The sequence below is a fragment of the Mus caroli genome, chromosome 5, assembly GCF_900094665.2.
Source record: "Mus caroli chromosome 5, CAROLI_EIJ_v1.1, whole genome shotgun sequence".
NCBI classification, from domain to species: Eukaryota; Metazoa; Chordata; class Mammalia; order Rodentia; family Muridae; genus Mus; species Mus caroli.
This window is the reverse complement of record NC_034574.1, coordinates 121681255-121699969: the sequence shown is the minus strand read 5'-3', so window position 1 is coordinate 121699969 and position 18715 is coordinate 121681255. Positions and strand designations below refer to the sequence as shown.

The 18715-nt window shown below is 50.8% G+C and overlaps 1 protein-coding gene across 10 annotated transcripts in view; it reads left to right on the top strand.

The window, feature by feature from the left end:
• The window catches only part of Rimbp2 (RIMS binding protein 2), a 192534-nt gene that overhangs the window by 122015 nt on the left and 51804 nt on the right, over nucleotides 1-18715 (top strand). For all 10 annotated transcript variants that reach the window (XM_021163023.1, XM_029478016.1, XM_029478015.1 and 7 more), the window contains 2 exons: nucleotides 8081-8185; nucleotides 14221-14271. In XM_021163023.1, the coding sequence (XP_021018682.1) occupies nucleotides 8084-8185; nucleotides 14221-14271 (153 nt within the window). In that variant the 5' untranslated portion in view covers nucleotides 8081-8083. The remainder of the gene's footprint in view (nucleotides 1-8080; nucleotides 8186-14220; nucleotides 14272-18715) is intronic.

The following is an 18715-nucleotide window of genomic DNA, read 5'->3' as shown; positions in this document are numbered from 1 at the left end:
TCCTCTCATCTTCTCTCTCTCTCTCTCTCTCTCTCTCTCTCTCTCTCTCTCTCTCTCTCTCTCTCTGTGCGTGCACACGTGTGTGTATGTACATGCACACGAGGGCACATGCGCAGGGACATGTGTACCGCAGTCTATGCTTGAGATCAGAGGACAACATTTGAGAGTCAGTTTCCCTCACCTTGTGGGAACCAAGGATTGAATTCAGGCCCTCAGGCCCTCATGCAAGTGCCTCTACCTGCAGGACCATCTTCCCAAAGCTTCGTTTTACCTTTTTTGAGGTAAGGTCTCTTGTTGAAGCTAACGCTCACTTGCCTTCATTAGACTTGCTGGCTAGTGAGTTTGGAGGAGGGACCCCTTGCCTCTGCTTCTCTAGTGCTGCAGTTACAGATGTGCATGACCACAGCCAGCTGTTTCTGTGGGCCCTGGGGATCTGAACTCCGTTCTCCATGCTTGGGTGGCTAGAAGTTCACCCACAGAACTATCTTTGTGTGCCCCCCCCACTCCTATATTTGACTGAAGCTTCTTGTCACTGTATCATTTGACACTCATTGTTCTGGGAAGCCATTTTCCCTGAGAGTGTGATATGTGAGGTTGCCTCCTCCAGCAGTAGGAGTCCTCCAGTCGAGTTAGTGTGGACCTGGTCACAGCAGTTTGGTCTTGAGGCCCCAATCAACACTAATCCCCCATAGTCAAGCCTGTTGTGGATTCTCCACCTGTGACCACTGGTTAAATTTCTTAGCACATGCACACACACACATGGGGGCACCTAGAGTGATTAGGGACACAGGGTCCTTCAACTTCCCTGGTGTCCTCATAACAGATATAGTGTTGAAGAGTGCTGGCAGAAGCTGTTCATATGGAGAGGAGAGACCAGGGCTGTGGGCTGGAGGAGCAGCCCTGACTGCACAGTCATTCATCTTGCCCAGTCACAGAAGCCAGACTTGCCAATCCCATTGTGTGGTGTCACAGGTCAGTGGAGGAGAAATGATATCAAATCAAGACAACTAGATGGACAGCCACGTAGACACAGCAGAGAACTCTGTGGGGCTATAGATATGGTATGGACTGAGATTTGGCATTGGGGTTGCAGTGGTTTGAATATGCTGGGCTCAGGGAATGGCACTATTTGGAGGTGTGGCCTTGTTAGAGTAGGTGTGGCTTTGTTGGAGTAGGTGTGTCCCTGTGGACGTGGGCTTTAAGACCCTTGTCCTAGCTGCCTGGAAGCCAGTCTTTTTGCAGCCTTCAGATGAAGATGTAGAACTCTTAGTTCCTCCTGTACCATGCCTGCCTGGACTCTGCCCTGCTCCCATCTTGATGATAATAGACTGAACCTCTGAACCTGTAAGCCGGTCTCAGTTAAATATGTTGTCCTTATAAGAGTTGCCTTGGTCATGGTGTCTGTTCCCAACAGTAAAACCCTAACTAAGACAGGGGTAGTGCTGATACAGAAGTAGATGTTACAGAGGCTAAGCTTGGTGTTGAGCGGGGCAAGAGAGGAGCTCAGGCCAGAAGCAAGGCTGGGCCCCCGAGTTGCCTACCAGCTGTGATACAGTTTAAAGTTTTCCAAAGCTAGGTGGTGGCTGCTGTGCCTTTTACAGTGGGTGGAGGAGGGGGGGTTCCTGCAGTGGGCTGGGGGGTGGGCGGGGAGGAGATGGTTTGCCTGGTAGCTGTCTTTCAGGGACATTGGAAGAAGGGGCCAGGCCTGAGACAAGAAGATAACTGATCATGACCTGGGAGGGAGAGGCCGGGGCAAATGTAGACACCAGTTTGTGTAGAGGAAAACTGTATGGATGGTACTGAATGAAGACAGGAGACCAGGAATGGCTCCCAGTGCCTTATCTAGAGGAGCTGGTGGCTTGATGCTGGAATCTGCTGATGTCTTCCAACATCTCTGATAGAGACATCGACATTTGTCTCTGGGACAAGCTGAGGCTATGTTTTGTGTTGGACTTCTAGGGGTCAGAAGTAAATGCTGGCAATAAATAGAGGGAGAAGATTCTTCTGGAAGGGGAGTGTATAAGTGCCAATGAGGGCAGGGAAGCAGGTCTACTCCCCTAGGAAGAACAGACGCAGAGGACTAGCCATTCCCATTGTTATGGACCCATGGGAGCAGTGAGGAGCCCCACAGATAGAGATGTCCAAGGACTGGGAGCCTGGTACCTGCCATCCTCAGACTCATCACTGCTGCTGAGGAATTTTGTCTGAGGGGACAGAGATGGGCACAGCATAGAAGGACTGCTGCTGTCACGTTGGCAGGTGGATTTGAAGTGAGGGATACAGGCACAGAGATGATGGGTGTGTGAATGTTCTCAGTAGGAGCGTGCATGGAGTCTATTCTTCCTGGAGGTCCTGTGAGCACGGAGGCAGATGTGAGACAGTACCCAGGGGGACATGGGCTGGCTGGATAGGTGGACACTGAAGCAAGGATATCTGCTAGCCAGGTTCTTCTCCTAGCTGTTTAAAAAGTCTCCATTTATTGTCCTTTGAAGATGTATTTTTCTACCTCATCTCTCTCTCTCTCTCACACACACTCACTCTCTCTCTCTCTCTCTGTGTGTGTGTGTGTGTGTGTGTGTGTGCATATGTATGCACACATGCATGTGTAGAGGCCAGAGGGCAATCTTGGGTGTCTCATTTCAGGTTCTGTGATGACTATTCTTGGTTGTCAACTCAACTACCTGTGGAAACTAACTAAAACCCAGTACATCCATGTATGGTACATCCATGAATGGGTATATCCATGAATGATTTTTTTCTTAATTAGATCATCTGAAGTGGGAAGACCCACTTTTCATCTGGAATTTTTTTGAGGTGGAAAGACGCCTTTAGTCTGGACCACACCTTCTGCTGGCAGCCTATATAAAGGCCGTGCTAGCTCTCTTTGCCTGCTTGGTCTGGCTCTCACTGGCAAGTCCATTCCTTCACTTGCATTAGAGCCTTCTTCTTTGGTATGCTGGTGTATACTGAAGACCAGCTGGGCATCAGCCTTATGGGCTTTAACAACTCCTGGATTCTTGGACCTTCTGTTGGTAGACCGCCATTGTTGGACTAGCTGGACCACAGCCTGTAGCCCCTCTAATGAACCCCCTTTCTATATATACACAGATTCATTTTATATGTTCCTTTCCTCCAGAGAACCCTGAACAATCGGGAATTCACTTTTTGTTTGAGACAGGGTTTTTAACTGACCCAGAGCTCTCTGATTAGGCTGGCCAGCAAGCCTTAAGCATCTTTCTGCCTGTACGTCCCTACTGCTGAGATTATAGGCAAACACCACTGTAGTTGGCTTTTTATGTGGGTTCCAGGGTTTGAACTCAAGTCCTTTACTGCCAGAACCATAACACCCCTGCCACCCCCAACCCCCAGTCCCCTTGTACCTCTCTGCCAACACGCTGCCTGGGGGAGGCAAAAGCGACTTACCTCCACCTGGTACTAGGGCCTGCATCAGTTTTGCGCCTTCTATTGAGAAGCCTGTGCATCTGCTTGCCTGGCAACCTCTGAGGACCCAAAGCCTGCAACCCCTCATCTGGAGCAGTGTCTGCGTTTGGCTAATACGTCTCCTGCATCCTCGTGAGGAGCTTGGTCTCCTCCTTTCAGTAATCACTTCCTTGCCCGAACTAAATAAAGAGGGCCCGGGCTGCATTTAGCAGTGCCCACTTCCAAAATAAACAGAAGCACAGAGATTAGCTGGGATAATAGCTCAATTAAACAGCTGCAAGGCGGCCGTGCACTGGGTCCATGGCGTGGGAGGATGCCCACATGCCCCTCTTGGAGCCTGGAGATGGCCATGGTGGTGGTTGGGGACACATAGGCTCTGCGCCTTGACATTCTCAGATGGTGTCCAGGTTCTGCTGTGTTTTAACTGTGTGGTGATCAGTAATGAACTTGGCTTCTCTGAGCCTGCTGGGGAGTAGCAACCACGGAAGCACCAGCATTGATAAAAATGCTGGCATGTGGCTGGTCCAGCCTGTGTCTCACTTCCTGTCATCATTTTACCAAGGGCACCATGGTCATTTGTGGGGCTAGTGGCAGAGCCCCTGGTCACCTCACTGGTTGGTGTTTGGGGATACCATGGTTTGAATGTGAACCGTCCCTCACAGAATCATCTGCTTAAACAGCTGATTGCCAGATGGTGGTGCTGTTTTGGGAAGCTATAGGACTGTTAAGTCCCACTGATTGGTGGAGGTATGCCACAGTGGGGGTGGAGGTGGGGACTCTGAAGGTTACAGGGTCACCCCACCCACTTCTGGTCCCAGTCTCTGCTCCCCTCACTATGGATAGAGTCACCTCCTCCCTTGCCTTCTCCTTCAAGTCAGTCTGTGTCTTTGAAACCATGATCCAGGCTAACCCCTCCCACCCTTAAGTGTTCTATTAGGAGCTGGTGACTAATATAAGGGGATCCCAAAGCTCCCTAGGAGCCCCAAGAACTCTAATGGATCCATCCAGGATCTCTGCTAGTGTGGAATGGGGGAACTGCCATACCACGTGTCCTAAGAGTGCACGGTGCTTCATGCTGTTGGTCAGTATGATCACACTGAAGTGCAGGGGAAGTAAAGGCTGCAATGCAGATGGTTAGAAATCTCCAGGCCTGACTGGGCAGAAGTGGTGCACACTTTTAATCCCAGCACTTTGGAGGCAGAGGCGGGTAGGAGTTCGAGGCCAGCCTGGCCTATAGAGTGAGTTCCAGGATAGCCAGGGATACATAGAGAAAAATTCTGTCTTAACCCTTCCCCCCCCCTTCAAAATAATTCTCCAAATTGGCAACCACAATAAGGCAGGACCAGCCTAACATATAAAGGTCGACAGACATAAAGAATCCGTGTAAACATACCTGTCCCGTTTCCTGCTCAGGGAGTCAGACCAGGACTCAGCACTAGAGTAGGCAGCAAAGATCTAGACCGCATACTACCTGTGGGTCTCCTGTCCAAGGATTCAGTTGATATGGATGGAGATGTCTTAAAAGCATGCCCCTGTACCAAAGAGTGCAGCTTTATTCCTTCTTGTTGGTCCCTCAACACAGGGTGACAATTTACACAGCATCAGGTACACTGTGTCATCTAGACATGGTGGGAGGAGGAGGAGGAGGAGGTGTGTGTCAACACCATGCTTTGGTTGTAAGGGACATGAGAAGCTAGGATTTGGGTATCCCTAAGGTTCTGAGAAACCCCCCCAGGGTGCCTCCACTGTCTTACCCTGTCTTCAGCCAGATGAAATGACCCAGCCCAGCCCCAGTGTGAAGAGGTTATAGTAACTGCCTTATGGAGTTCTGTTCATATCTTGGGGAGCTCTGTTTTCCCAGCATCCTGAGTTCCTGGGAGCATTTCCATAGCAACAGTGAAACCATCACTTTTGTCTGCGGAGGTGCAGGATAATTACAGCTCTGGAGTTCCCTAGGAGTGACTTCTGGAGACAGTAGAGGGGACACAGAGGTCATGGTACCTTAAAACTGCACCCAGGGCAGACTTCACTTTTCCAGGCTGACAAACAACCAGCTTAACCCATTTTGTACATTGAAAAGAGAGACTCAGCCCAGGCTGAAGGCTTGGCTTAGCAGTGGAGTGTGTGTCTAGAACTTACTAGGAAGGAATTTAATGGTAGAGAACTTGCCCAGAATCCCTAGTAAGGGGCAGGAGGCTGCCAGTGTGGCTCAGTGGTAGAGCCCCTGCCTAGAATCCCCCAGTGAGGGGCTGGGGGCATGGCTTAGTGGTAGAGCCCCTGCCTAGAATCCCCCAGTGAGGATCTGAGGGCGTGGCTCAGTGGTAGAGCCCCTGCCTAGAATCCCCAGTGAGGAGCTGAGGGTAGAATTCAGAGGTAGAGCATGGATCATGAATGCAGTAGAATACGGATCCTTCACCACTATGGTAAACAGGCTCCTCAGTGTTTCTGAGGAGAATGGATCTTTTGGTGCCAAAAGGTGGCGATGCTCAGGGAACAGTCACTTACCTTTCCCCGAGAGACCAGCCTCTTATTTCATGATTTAACTGAAATCCTTTAAAACCCTGACACCAGGGGATGGGGTGTGTGTGGTTTAGTCGGTAGGGTACATGCTATGTTGCATGGGCCCTGGATTCAGCTGCCAGTAATGCCCAAACCAGGTGTGACAGTTTGTATCTGCATCCTAGCCCTCGGGAGTTGGAAGCAGGAAGATCAGAAATTTAAGGTCATCCTCAACTACATAGTTCCAGGCCAGCCTGGGCTAGAGGCCTGACACCAAACTGTCACGATGCCACATGTGTGTTAAATGAGTCCTTTCGAAGCTGAGGCAGGAGGATGACAAATTCATGACCAACCTGGCTACCTGTGGGGACCCTGTCACCAATCAGCAGATCATTCCAAAACCAATTAAGTAAAGATAGCAAAACAAAGTAACGGCAAAAACCCAAGACTCAGTGAAACTGCTAGATTAAAAATAAATTACAGGGGGCTAGAGAGGTGGCACAGCAGTTAAAGGCACTGGCTACTCTTCCAGAGGACCAAGGTTCAATTCCCAGCACCCGTGTGGCATCTCACACCTATCTAACTCTAGTTCCAGGGCTTCTGACAGCCTCCCACAGACTCACATGCAGGCAAAACACCAATGAACATAAAATAAAAATAAATGAAAATAAACAAATAATAACAAGTCATCGACCAGTTCAAGCAAAAGAGGAAAGCGATCATGCTGGCTCTCGATCTCTGTCCTAGGTGTCAGGGTACCTATCCCTTCATCATAGCAAGTATATTCACGACCCTCAGAAAGATGCCAAGAAGGAGGGCCACAGGTCTGCAGGGTTGACTGCAGGTGGAAAAGCCACGTTGATGGGGCCACTGGATGCGCTTCTGCTTCTGGTACCTGGGTGGTGTGTGTTGAGACCTTCCTGCTTCGGAAGGAACCTGCACTTAGAGGGAAAAGGGTCAGCCTTTAAGGGGTTGGGTGATGGCTTGGTGGATATACTTTCAGTTGAAGTGTGAGGATCTGGGTTGAGATCCCGAGCACCAATAAAAATGCTAGGCCTAGCCTGTGCTCTCAGCACTGAGGGTAGGGAGCAGAAGCCAATCAGCGAGTCCCAAATTGATGAGCAAGCCTGTCTCAAAAATAAGGTGGAGAGTTATAGAGAGACACCAAGTGTCAGCGTCTGCCCTCTTAGAGTACATGCAAGGTATGTGCAGCCGCATACACATGTAGACAGACAGACATATGCTACACACACACACACACACACACACACACTTCAGACTTTTAGAAAGTAATATAATAATATAATATAAAAAAATAAAGACGGAAAAATTAAATGCGAATGTTTTGTGCCCAGCCATCTCTGTGCTGGGAAGCCCCTCACACATGAGGTTGTTCCTCATTGACTGGGTTTCTGGAAAGGGCTGACAGCGATCAGAGGTTCGCAGTGAGCATCAGCCCCCTGAGCTTCTGAGGGCTTGAACCTTGTCTTTCCAATGAAGATGAATGGGTGGTCTCCAGGCCAATGAGACGCTACCATTTCTGCTTTCATCCTTGAAGGATGGAGCTGACGGCGAGGGTGAAAACGTGGGACTCTGGGGGCTCTGTGGACTCTGGCATCCATCCTGGATAGATGTGCACTTTACCTGTTGTGTGAGGCTGTGCCTCAGTTTCCCTGTGATCATAAAGGGGACCATTATGGCATTCACCTCCAGTGTTACTGGAGGGTCATGCGATTTTGTTGCAGGTAAGAAGATGGAAGCAGGGCAGGTTGGGCAGGAACAGATTTGAGCCTTGTCTGCTGGTGTTTGCAAAATACCTGAGCTAAAGCAGAAGGAGAGGAGTGAACGCCTTCCCACGCCACGCTGGGGGAAGAGGAGGTTCCCTCTGCCTGAGCCGCATCTCTGCCAGATCTCCTGTGCTGTGAATATAGACAGCCAAAGCAGGGGAGGGTGCCTGGGAACCAGGGTTTCCCAATCTCTCTTCCTCTCCCAGTGAAGAAGCCCTAGAGAGGAGGCGGGTGTATCGTGCCGCTCCTGGGGGTGGGGGCGGGGAGGGGACACAGAGAAAGCCTGCTGTACGGTACTGCAATGCACGGTGGTGGTGGGCAGCAGGTGCTCAGGGGCCCCCCTGTCCCTACAGCATATGCGAGAGGCTGCTGAGCGGCGGCAACAGCTGGAGTTGGAGCATGAGCAAGCCCTGGCCATCCTCAATGCCAAGCAGCAGGAGATCCAGCTACTGCAGCAGGTGAGCCCAGGAGTGCAAGTGTGTGTGTCTTTGTGTGTGTGTATGTGTGTGTGTGTATGTGTGTGTGTGTGTATGTGTCTGTGTACCTGTGTGCTTGCTGAGAGGGTGGGGTGTGTGTATGTGCTGGGCCTGGGAGGGTGAAGTTTTGTGTGTGTGTGTGTGTGTCTGTGTATATGCACGTGTGCGTGTGCATGCTTGCTGGGCCTGGGGAGGTGGTTCTAACTGTGTACCAGTTTGAGTTTTGAGGTCTGCAAAGCTCCTTTGTGGCCTTTATTCTACTGTGGGCCCTGGTTTCCCTTAGGCCTACTCCAGGGCACTGTCTTGTAACACAGAGACCTTGTAAACCAGTCCCATCGGATGCTGGGCTCAGTCAGGAAAAGCCTGTCAGAGCAGTTCCTGCCAGGGGTGTGTCTCACTCCAGCTTTGGGGAAGCAGGCTGCTTCCCTGCTTCCCTGATTTCACCCCAGCCTGGGATGAAATCTTGTCCCAGGGAAAGGCAAAGGTGATGGGAACCCAGGCTGGGGCTGGGTCAGTTTGGCACCTTCTTGTCATGGCCTGTTAGGGCATCAGGGAATAGCTGCTTTTGGATGTTTTCTTTAACATGTGTTAATAGTGATAAACCTCATTGTATTTATGGCGAGATTTCATTATTAGGTAGGTAGATAGATAGATAGATAGATAGATAGATAGATAGATAGATATGACAGACAGACGGACAGACAGGTAGACAGACGGACAGACAGAGATGCCAATAGAACAAGAGAGAACAGGAGAGGTATCAGGAAGCAGGACCAGATGACTCGGGGTAGACCTTCCACCACACACACTGTGAAGGGTGGGGCTGAGGAAGCCCATCCCTACCTCAGTCCATGTGTGCTTTGCTGTCCTGTCTCTTTCCCGGGTAGAAAGGTCCTGTTGGCAAGAACCAGGGCTGGGAGGAAGAAGCCCCAAAAGAATTAGAATATGGAGACCAGAGACTGACTTGCTCTCATCTCTCTCCTCTCTTGTCTGAAGCCTAGCATCCCCACCTCCTGGCCTCACTTGTTCTCTTAGCAGGGCAGTTAACCCTTGTGAGCAGAGCTTACCCACCGGGGCACCAGAGGTACGACAGCACCTACACCTGAGCATCTATGGGACTAGAGGCTAGGCTGTAGGCATGGGCTGTGGGTGTCTGAGCCCTGACTCAGTACTGGCCAGGATGGGTAGTGAGTGGGTGACTCCTGAACTCTCTGCACGGCTCCATGCCAACCATCCAATGGTTGTCATGAATCTTTGATCTCACAGGGAATAGGGACACTCAGTTGTTCAACCAGCCTAGGTGCAGATAAAAATCTGTCTGTTTTTCCAAATCAGAGTCTATCAGCCAGAGGCAACAGGTAGCTGACCTTTGAAGCCCCTTTTCTAGTTAATAAAGGAGTCTTGGTATTAGGTAGAGATTTCATTAAGCCACTGTTCATGGGGACTGTCACAACCCTACCGCCTGTCACAACAAATTGGCCAGCATACCTGAGAAACAATATTTTGCCAGGATATTATTCTTATCTTCCTCCCCGGGGCTGGGAGGAACAGGAGCCTCTCATCTATTCATTGCAATTTGGAAGTCATATCTGCAGGCCGGGTCCATCTGAGACAGATAACAAGCCAGCAGAGATACAAATAATGTCTCATAAGGGCGACAGGATATGACTCCTCCACAGAAGGCTCCCTGGGAGCCTGGGGTCACACGGACTGAGTATCTTATCAGATTTGAGAAGGAACCAGCCCCACCTCTTTGCTTCTCTCTCTCTCTCTCTCTCTCTATCTCTCCCTCCCTCTCCCTCTCCCTCTCCCTCTCCCTCTCTCTCTCTTCCTCCCTCTCTCCCTCTCTCTCATTCTCTCTCTCTCTCCAATCTCCTTGATTTTTTTTTTGTGCCTTTATCATGGTCTTTAGTTTGGACATATGGGTGCTTCCTTATCTCTGGGGACATAGGAAGTGAAACTGGATAAAATCAACTGCCGATTGTATAGTTTCTTAGAAATGATGGCTGTTACAACAACAACAACAATGGCATTAGGGAGGGTGGTGGAAGTGGAGTGGAAGGAGACCATGAACTCTTCCCAAGTTCATAGTTCTCTTGCACTTGGTCCTCTCTGGATGACACAGTCTGACCCCTGCCCGTGCTGATGGCTGCCTCCCTCACAGTGCTGCTGGCTCTATAAACACAGAGCCAGCTCAGAAAAGGAGCTACTGTGTCTGGGGAGCCCCTGACACTGCCATCCTAGGATGAAGGTAAATGAAGAAGTACACAGCAAAACACATCAGCCCCAACAATGACCATCACCTAGAAGGGACTCAAAACCTCTCACGGGTTTACAAGGGTCCCCCCAGGCCATTTTGCATACCTGTCATGGTATACGAGTTTGCTCCCAACCAAAGTACCCTCTTGGCACCAGCATGGGACACAGGTCCACAGTAGATAGTATCAGGATATGTTGGCCCATTTGTTGGACGAACATTCAGGTTCCCGGGACAGGTCATCTTGTAGCAGAAGTTCATCACTGGGTGAACCCCAGAGCTGGGGAGCTAGGTTGGCACGGAGAACAGGTAAGACACTGTCCCTCACTCAGCCTTTATCACAGCGCCTCCAAGAGATAGAGATGGTGAGTTCTCACTACGCACTCCTATCCCTGTATCATTTGCTGAGTAAATTATGACCATAGCAGCCAGCCCTCCTGGGACCTGGGACATAGAGTCCTCCTCTTTATAGCCACGACCAAGGAGCCTGAGGTTGCGAATGGGCTAAAGGTCCTATGATGTGAGTGTAATCACACGGAGACTAGGCTCTCCAGAGCCTTTCTGTGACCCTTTCAGAATACCACGTTCATGGCTGCAAATTTTCAGTGTCTCAGGCCACCTGTGCCCTCGTCCTTACTATCTACAGTATATGCAAAGGTTTGGCCTCCCACTTTAGAGTCCCAGCTTTCAATCCTGGGTCTGTTTCTGGGGAATGTGCTGGTTGGCACATTCTTTGCTGATTTCTGCCCTTGCCATGGAAGTCTAGGCTTTTGTTGCTTTATGTAGGGAGAGGTGGGATACACACGGACCAACACTACACATAGACTCAGGAGTGCAGGGGCCCTGCTACTGTTTGTGCTACTGGGCATGGAAAGCCAGAACCTTGTACACGCTAGGCAAGTGCTCTGTCACTGAGAAGCGCCTGGAGCTTTGGCAACGCTCCTCTGTTTCCCTAGACATGCCCCGGGATGTGGACACGTGCCTGTCAACATCTCAGCCCTGATGAGTGTCACACTCAGGGCTTCTGTCTGAGGCCCTGCATCTCCAATAGTTACTAGAGTCTCGTTTAAACTAATCTCAATAGCAGGAAAAAACAAAAACAGAAACAAAAACAAAAAAACCCCAAGACTCTGCTTAGCTCCAGCCCACGCTTATCGTCCTGGCACAGGATGGCTTCTAAAGCAAGTGACCTGTGCCCGTGTCGTTTATCCCTCCTGTATGCATGTCTGTCTTGAATCTGTCATTGCATCTGTGGCCTGTTCCTCCCTTCCTGACAACTGCCCCTGCAGGTGATAGGTCCTTTCTGTTCTGTTCTGGGGAGCACTGTGGGCTTCCTTGGGAGCCGTAACTCTTCCTCTGAGCTTCTCCATCTGCAAGGCATCCTGTCTCCCACGAAGGTCACACTCCCTCCCCCGCCCCCAGTGTTGGCAGTGGCCCCAAAATGAGCCTCCCTTGAGCTACTGCTGAGATTTTATTTTATTTTATTTTTTTGAGACTCTGGAACTGCCAACGTGGAGTGTTAAATTTAACAATCTATTCCAATCGCCCAAATGGCCCAGCTTGGAAGTTGCCCATGAAAATGAACTCCTGAGCGGCATCCAGAGGCAGAGATGGAGCCGTTGCTGCCAAGTTGGTCCGGCCTCCCCAGCCTGCCTGTGTGCTTTGTTGATTGAATCCTGGCGGTTGAAAACTGTCTTTGACTCGATGACAGAGATATTTATAAAATCTCTCCGTTCCCTGGCTGATTTCTTCCCCACCCCATGCCCCATTTTGTTATTTCTTCTGTTATTGTTGCTGTTTTGTTTTGAAAGGAATAATCTCAAGTGTCAATGCGGGAGCTGAATTCAATAACTGTGTGATTAGCAGGCCGGGTGCTAGCGGCTCGCCTGGCTCTTAGACCCTCATTGGGAATCTGTGAGAATGAGATGCATGGTGAATGAGCTTTTTGGAAATCTTGGGCTTATTCTCCTTTGAGTCTGGGCCATGGAGCCTCAGCCCAGCCCACACACAATCTCACAGTGGCAGAGATGAGGTAATATGCAAGTTCTCACCCTCCACAGTGCAAAGTCCAGGCTGATACTCACTCTCTGGAAATGGAAACCCCGATATGAGCCCAGCTGGGCACATGGCTTCCTAATTAGAGCAGGTGACGAGGCAGGAGACTAGAGTGCCAGGAAGTAAACCCTTTCACGAGCTGAAGAATGGGGCCCTGGGGGTGTGGCTCAGTTATTACATTGGCCTGGCATGTGCAAGGGCCTGGGGTCAACTTTCATCATGGCATACATGTGCTGTGACAGCACGTGCCCATCTCCCCAATACGTGGGAGAAAGAAGGAGGAAAATTGCAATTTTGCCTTTGGCTATGTGGTGAGTTCGAGGCCAGCTTGGGCTACACAAACCTAGTCTCAAAAAAACAAGAGAAAATGAAACTAAAGAATACTTGGAGCCACTAATGGGCCCAGCTTGGTCAGACACCCAGCCTGGAGAGGCAGGAGCCTGTGCTGTCTTTTTGCTGTAACCTCAGATACCCTGAGCCTTAGTTCATCCATCTTTGGTAGGGAGCATCATATTCTTACCAGTGAGTGATGGCATTTATCTTGGTTTCTCCAAACAGAAAACCCAGTGGGAAAGTTTGTCTGCCTAGATTATTACTGCAGTAGGACTTTGGATGTGCTTAGGACCAGGACCTTAACCAGACACTACAGGCACAGCTGAATTCCCAGATACCACCATGCTTTGTTTCTCTCTGCCTTCCCCTGGGCCAGCTTGGCCTTTGGTTTTCTGTAGCCTTTCCCCTCATGGTGGTAAGATGGCTGCAGTTGCACCAACTTCTCCTCTCAAGTCCAAAAGGAAAGAGGCCTCCTATTCCCCCAGGGTCTCCCAGCACAGGCTCCCAGCTGGGATTGGGCTCTGTGATCATTAGATAAACTAATGGGAGAGAGAGTCTGAGATTGTATTTATCTCTTCAGTAGTAAAAAAACAAACAAACAAACAAAAAAAAACCAAAAAAACTCCAGGCACTGCTCTTTGGTGAGGGGGCCATTAAGACAAGTATAACATGGACTGTCACTATGCCAGGGTCTCAGAAGGAGTGGGGACAAATGTGATTGTGTTTTAATTTTTTGTATGAATTGTCCTTTGCCAGGCAGGGGCAGCTTCATGCGGAATTTCCTCAGTAAAGCTAGTAACATGTCTTCTTGCGGTGTGACTTTAATCATGGGGAAAGGGGGCAGGCCCCTGCTGTGGGCTGGAGGTGTAAGACCCCTCACACCAGGGCACCTCCTGCAGGCCAGGGTGACCCAAGGAGGACTTGAAACTTATGTAGGGTGGTGCCACATCTCCCAGACAGGAGGATGGACTAGAAGAGAGTGCTCTTCAGGCTTAGCATGGAGAGCCCGGCTGCTCTGGTTGGTCGGAACACACAGGGTCCCTTCTCAGCTGCAGGGGCAGAGCTGTAAGCCTCATGCTTAGCTGCCCAATGAGATGCTACCCCAGCCCATGCAAGCTGTCCTCACAGGCATGCTCTCTCCTGGGCACCATTACTATGTAAGAGTCCCATCTTTCTCTGCCTGACTCCCCGCAGATCATCAGATTCAACCGAATCCATCGTCGCCACCTGGTGCAGCTCAGAGGAAGACCTGCAGCGTTTACCCTCTCCTGGGAAATCAGGACCACGTGGCACATTCTGGTCTTGCAGATTCTGGCCCGGAGTTCCTCTTCCCCTGCCTAAATGCTTTCTTTTCTTTCTCCACCACCACCAGGCTCAGGTTGAAGCTAAGAAAGAGCATGAAGGTGCTGTGCAGCTGTTAGAGGTGAGCACAGGTGGGCGGGTGGGTGGGGCTAGGAGGACTCTATGGTCAGCAGAAAGTAAATGATCCCTGCCGCTTGTCAGAAACTGGATGTGGCCCCAGCACGCCACCACTCATATTATCCTTGCAAGCAAGCTGTCTCCTAGGCACTGTTACCACTTCTGTCCTTACCACTGAGGAGACAGCACACAGCCTCAACCTCACAGCCTGGGTCAGAGGTGGGCTTTGGCTAGCTGTTCTCATCGAGCCACAAGGGGGTGCTTTTCCTACACTCAATGTTGGGTTGTTCCTAGGGATACCATCCTCTGAGGGGTGGCATAGGGGGACAGTCCCGAAGCTTTGCGCTCCTGCTGGGGAGACATTTGCAGGATCGGAGAAGGGGGAAGGTCTCATGCAGCAGTTCCCAACCTTCCTAAATGCTGGAACCCTTTAATGCAGTTCTTCACGTTGTGGCGAGCACTGCCCCCCCCCCCAGCCCCTGCAATCATACAATTGTTTTTGTTGCTATTTCATAACCGTAATTTTTCTCCTATTATAAATCATAATGTAAATTTCTCATATGCAGGGTATCTGATATATGACCCCCAAAGGGGTCACGTCCCTCAGGTTGGGAACCACTGGTCTAGGAGCCAAAGTGGTTAATGCTGTACCAGCACTGGTGGGATCTTTGTCCCTGTGGAAGTGGCCACCTGAGCCACATGTAGATCTTCCTGAAGGGTCCCGAGGATCTGGAAACAAAACAGCCACCAGGTCCCATCATCTGGGGTGGCACACAGAGTGCCCGCTCCTGGTCTGTGACTTTGGTCCTGGATGGGTCTTCTTAGAGAATGGTAGGTAGGTAGAGGGATGCTGAGAACTCGATGTCCTTGGGGGTCCTTGCCAGTCATTCCTCATGCAGAGTGAGTAGTTAGCCAGCGCTCACGCTGTGAGGCAGGCAGTGGTGAATTGGACAGACTGTGTAGCTCCCCAGGCTACCTGCTGCCAGGGAAGGTAGGATTTCCATGGAATTACAAGATGACCCTTTCCCCAGGGGAGGAGCTGCTGCTGCTGCTGAAAACAGAGTGTGTGCACATCTTATGTCACCCCTTGGAATCTATAGCTCCCCCAGGAAAGGTTCTGTGGTCACTATCCAATGAGTTGATCTTGATCGTTGGAGAGTTCCCATTAGTTAGATCAAGAGGGACATGTGTGTCAGATGCCAGAAAGACGCAGGTCTTGGGAGAATGGAACGGGCTACCTCCAGATGGACATCTATCTTCCTGGGGAACAGTTTAGTCTCACCTCCCCGGACTGGAAAGAATCCCTTTCTTTAGCTGCCCTGAAACATACAGACTTGGTCGCCTGTGTCCCTCCCGTCTCCTGCTGAGTTATCACTGCAGCCGGTAGCCTGTGTTTTGAGCTTATGCTTGCTAACATCTATGACACAACATGCCTTTGTTCAGAAGCTGGGGCGGGCCATTTGGCCATGGGCTGTCCTGAGCACTGTCTACTTCATTCACACCATCTCTCTGTAATTGTCTCGTCTGGCTCGCCACCCAGAACACCCTGGACTGCATGCAGGTATTCAGCGTGGCTTGTCCTCTCACACATGTGCTTGTGGTACTTTCCCTAGGCGGGCAGCTCTGAGCCCTGGGTCTGCTCATCCTCCTCCTCTCTCCCTTCTATGGAGCACCTTGAGGGTCTAACTGCACAGGGACCTGGTGTGGGTGTGAACCAGGACTCCGCAGCCTGGTGCCAGCAGAGGAGTGGGCATAGGAATACAAAAACACTTTCTTGGAGTGCTGAGCTGACCCTGTGCACACATCTCCCTGCCGCTGGCCAGTGGTATGAATTCAGATGACCATGGGCGAGAGGCTGGGACTGATATTCCTTGGGGTTGGTTTGTGGTTGGGAGGGACTGGCAGTATGCCTAGAATTCCATTATGGGTCATCAGAATTCATTCTGGCTCCTCCTATCCATCCCGAGCCAACAGCAAGCTCCTTCCATAGGGAAGAGCCACTCTGCTTTCTTTCCAATTGTCCCCCAGTGTGGCCCCTGGCTCAGACCAGACACTGGTACTGAAGTCAGAGAGGGACCTGCCAGATTAGGGGCTTTCAATGCTAGACTGATCATCATGGCATCTCTGGGAGCTTGTCACAAATCTCGATCCCCAGGCCCAGGAAGAGCACAGATGGACCTCTGCCTTACGCAGCCTTGCAGGGTCCCACGAGGATGGGGCTGAGCCACACGTAGGAGGTGGTGACAAGCTAGTTGATGGGAATGAGGGACATTTGAAGTCTTGACCAATGCATGGTCAGACTTCATAATTGATAAGCCCAGGCCCCCGCAGCCCAGCCGGGATCCCACCTTAGCACTGGAGAGACAGGGACCAAGTCCCTCACACTAGTTGTCAGAACTCCCTCTAAGGGTGGGTATCTTCGGAGTGTATCAGACAACTTAGATGTCTCCTGGGTGACCGTCTTTAGGCAGCCTACAGCCCTGAAGTATGAGCAGTGTGGCTGCATTGGAGGCTATTTACTGTTAACACTGAAGCCCTTTGCATACCCACCAGCTCTGTAGATATTTGCATAACTGATTCCTAGAGGGTGCAGGGGGAAGGGGTGGGGAGATTGCCATGCAGGACACCAGAGAGAATGCTAGGTTCAGGAATGATCATTCCCATCATTCAGACGGGGACCCTGAGAGCAAGAAGAGGCAGGGTCCCCAATACACAGACAGCTGTGTTCCTCTCCTCACAGTAGGTGAGGTTGGGGTCAGCTGTCTTGCTGAGTTACAAGAGAGCTCTAGGGAATGCTGGCCCTTCGCTCATTTGCTCCTGGCAGGAAGGACAAGTGTGCATGGTGGCATCGCCTCTCTGGCACTGAGAAATGTCATAGCTCATAGCCAGAATGATGTATAGGAAAGACCACAGTGTTTGTGGGCAGTGTCAGGGTGAGAGCAAGGGGTCTGGGCCCTGAGGATGGGGTCATTTCCACGGAGATCTGTTTCTATGGCAACAATGATAGATGAATGAGACTCCACGTACTTGTAGGTAACTCTGCAGGTGATCTCTGCATGTCCTATTGTCTTTAATTGGAGAAATGTCCTTAACCTTCAAAGCTACCATAGCTTGGACACTAGCCCAGCATGCAGCCCCACACCTTGGAGGAGGAAAGTCAGAGAAACGCCTGTGGAGGAGGCAGGAAAGCCGGCAGTCACGTCTTGGGATATTTGCCTCTGGCTTTTAAATGCTCTGCTTGCATTTGCAAGCTGCTGCACTTATTCCAATTATAGAACGCTTTGCCATCTGCCACCACCACGGTCCTGGTCACAGCACAGACCCCTCCATCCCCCGCCTGCAGGTGGTGCTTCTCTGAGAGGCTTGGGCTGGCCCATCAGGGAAGAGTGTGTGGGTGTGTCCATGAAGCTGAGGGAACACACAGAGGCAAGGTTCCCATCATGCAACGGAGAGAGACTCCACAATGCTCCAGATAAACACCAAGGTGTTGAAGCAGTAGCCAGGAGCAGCACAGGCTGCTACAGTTCCTTTCAGAGTGCCCCAGGAAGTGGGTGGCATACAAGCTATCAGAGCTAACCAACGAGTGGCCCAAACGTGCATTGCCTGCAGCCAGGGAAGGCTGGGGGCTATGTGCACATAGCCTCCTGAGGATCGATCAACAGGGACACATGGGGACTTGAGGCTTCTGTGGGCTCTTCCTCTTTATGGCTGGAAACTCCTGAGGCCCAAGTTGGCATCCTGCCTTTTCAAAGCAGAGAGAGCAGCCGAAGGCTTGGGAAGAAAGATAGTGTTCATCAGGGTGGCCTGGCACAACACTTGGATTCTCTGTCTCCTCTGACCTAGAAAACCAGGTCCTTCCACTCCATTTCAGTTCACTGAGGGTCACCCCCAAAGCCAGGCCCACTGTAGCGCCCCTAGTGGGCGCACCTTACAAAGCAAACAATTACCGACACAGCAGGGACATTGGTCTGCTGGCTGCACTTGGTTCTACCCAGAAGCCCCTGGTCTCTTGAACAGACGCATCTCCACCGTCAGGTCCCTGCGTGCTTACCAGAGGGAAAGCTGCAAGTCAAACATACCCCAGACAACTGGGTCTGCTAAACAGTCTCTAGACACAAAGACTATTAAAAACTGTAGCCTTTGGCTGGAGAGCTGGCTCAGTGCTTAAGAGCACTAACTGTTCTTCCAGAGGTCCCGAGTTCAATTCCCAGCAACCACATGGTGGCTCACGACCATATGTGATGGGATCCAATGCCCTCTTCTGGTGTGTCTGAAGATAGCTGCAGTGTACTCACATAAAATAAATATTTAAAAGAAAAATTATCCTAGCCATGGCTACTGTCTCCAGGACAGCAAGCTGTCATTACCCTGGGCCTTGTTCATTCATGTATGGGACAGTGCTCAGATACGTGAGCCAACTCTGTGTTTAAATACCTTAATTATTTTAT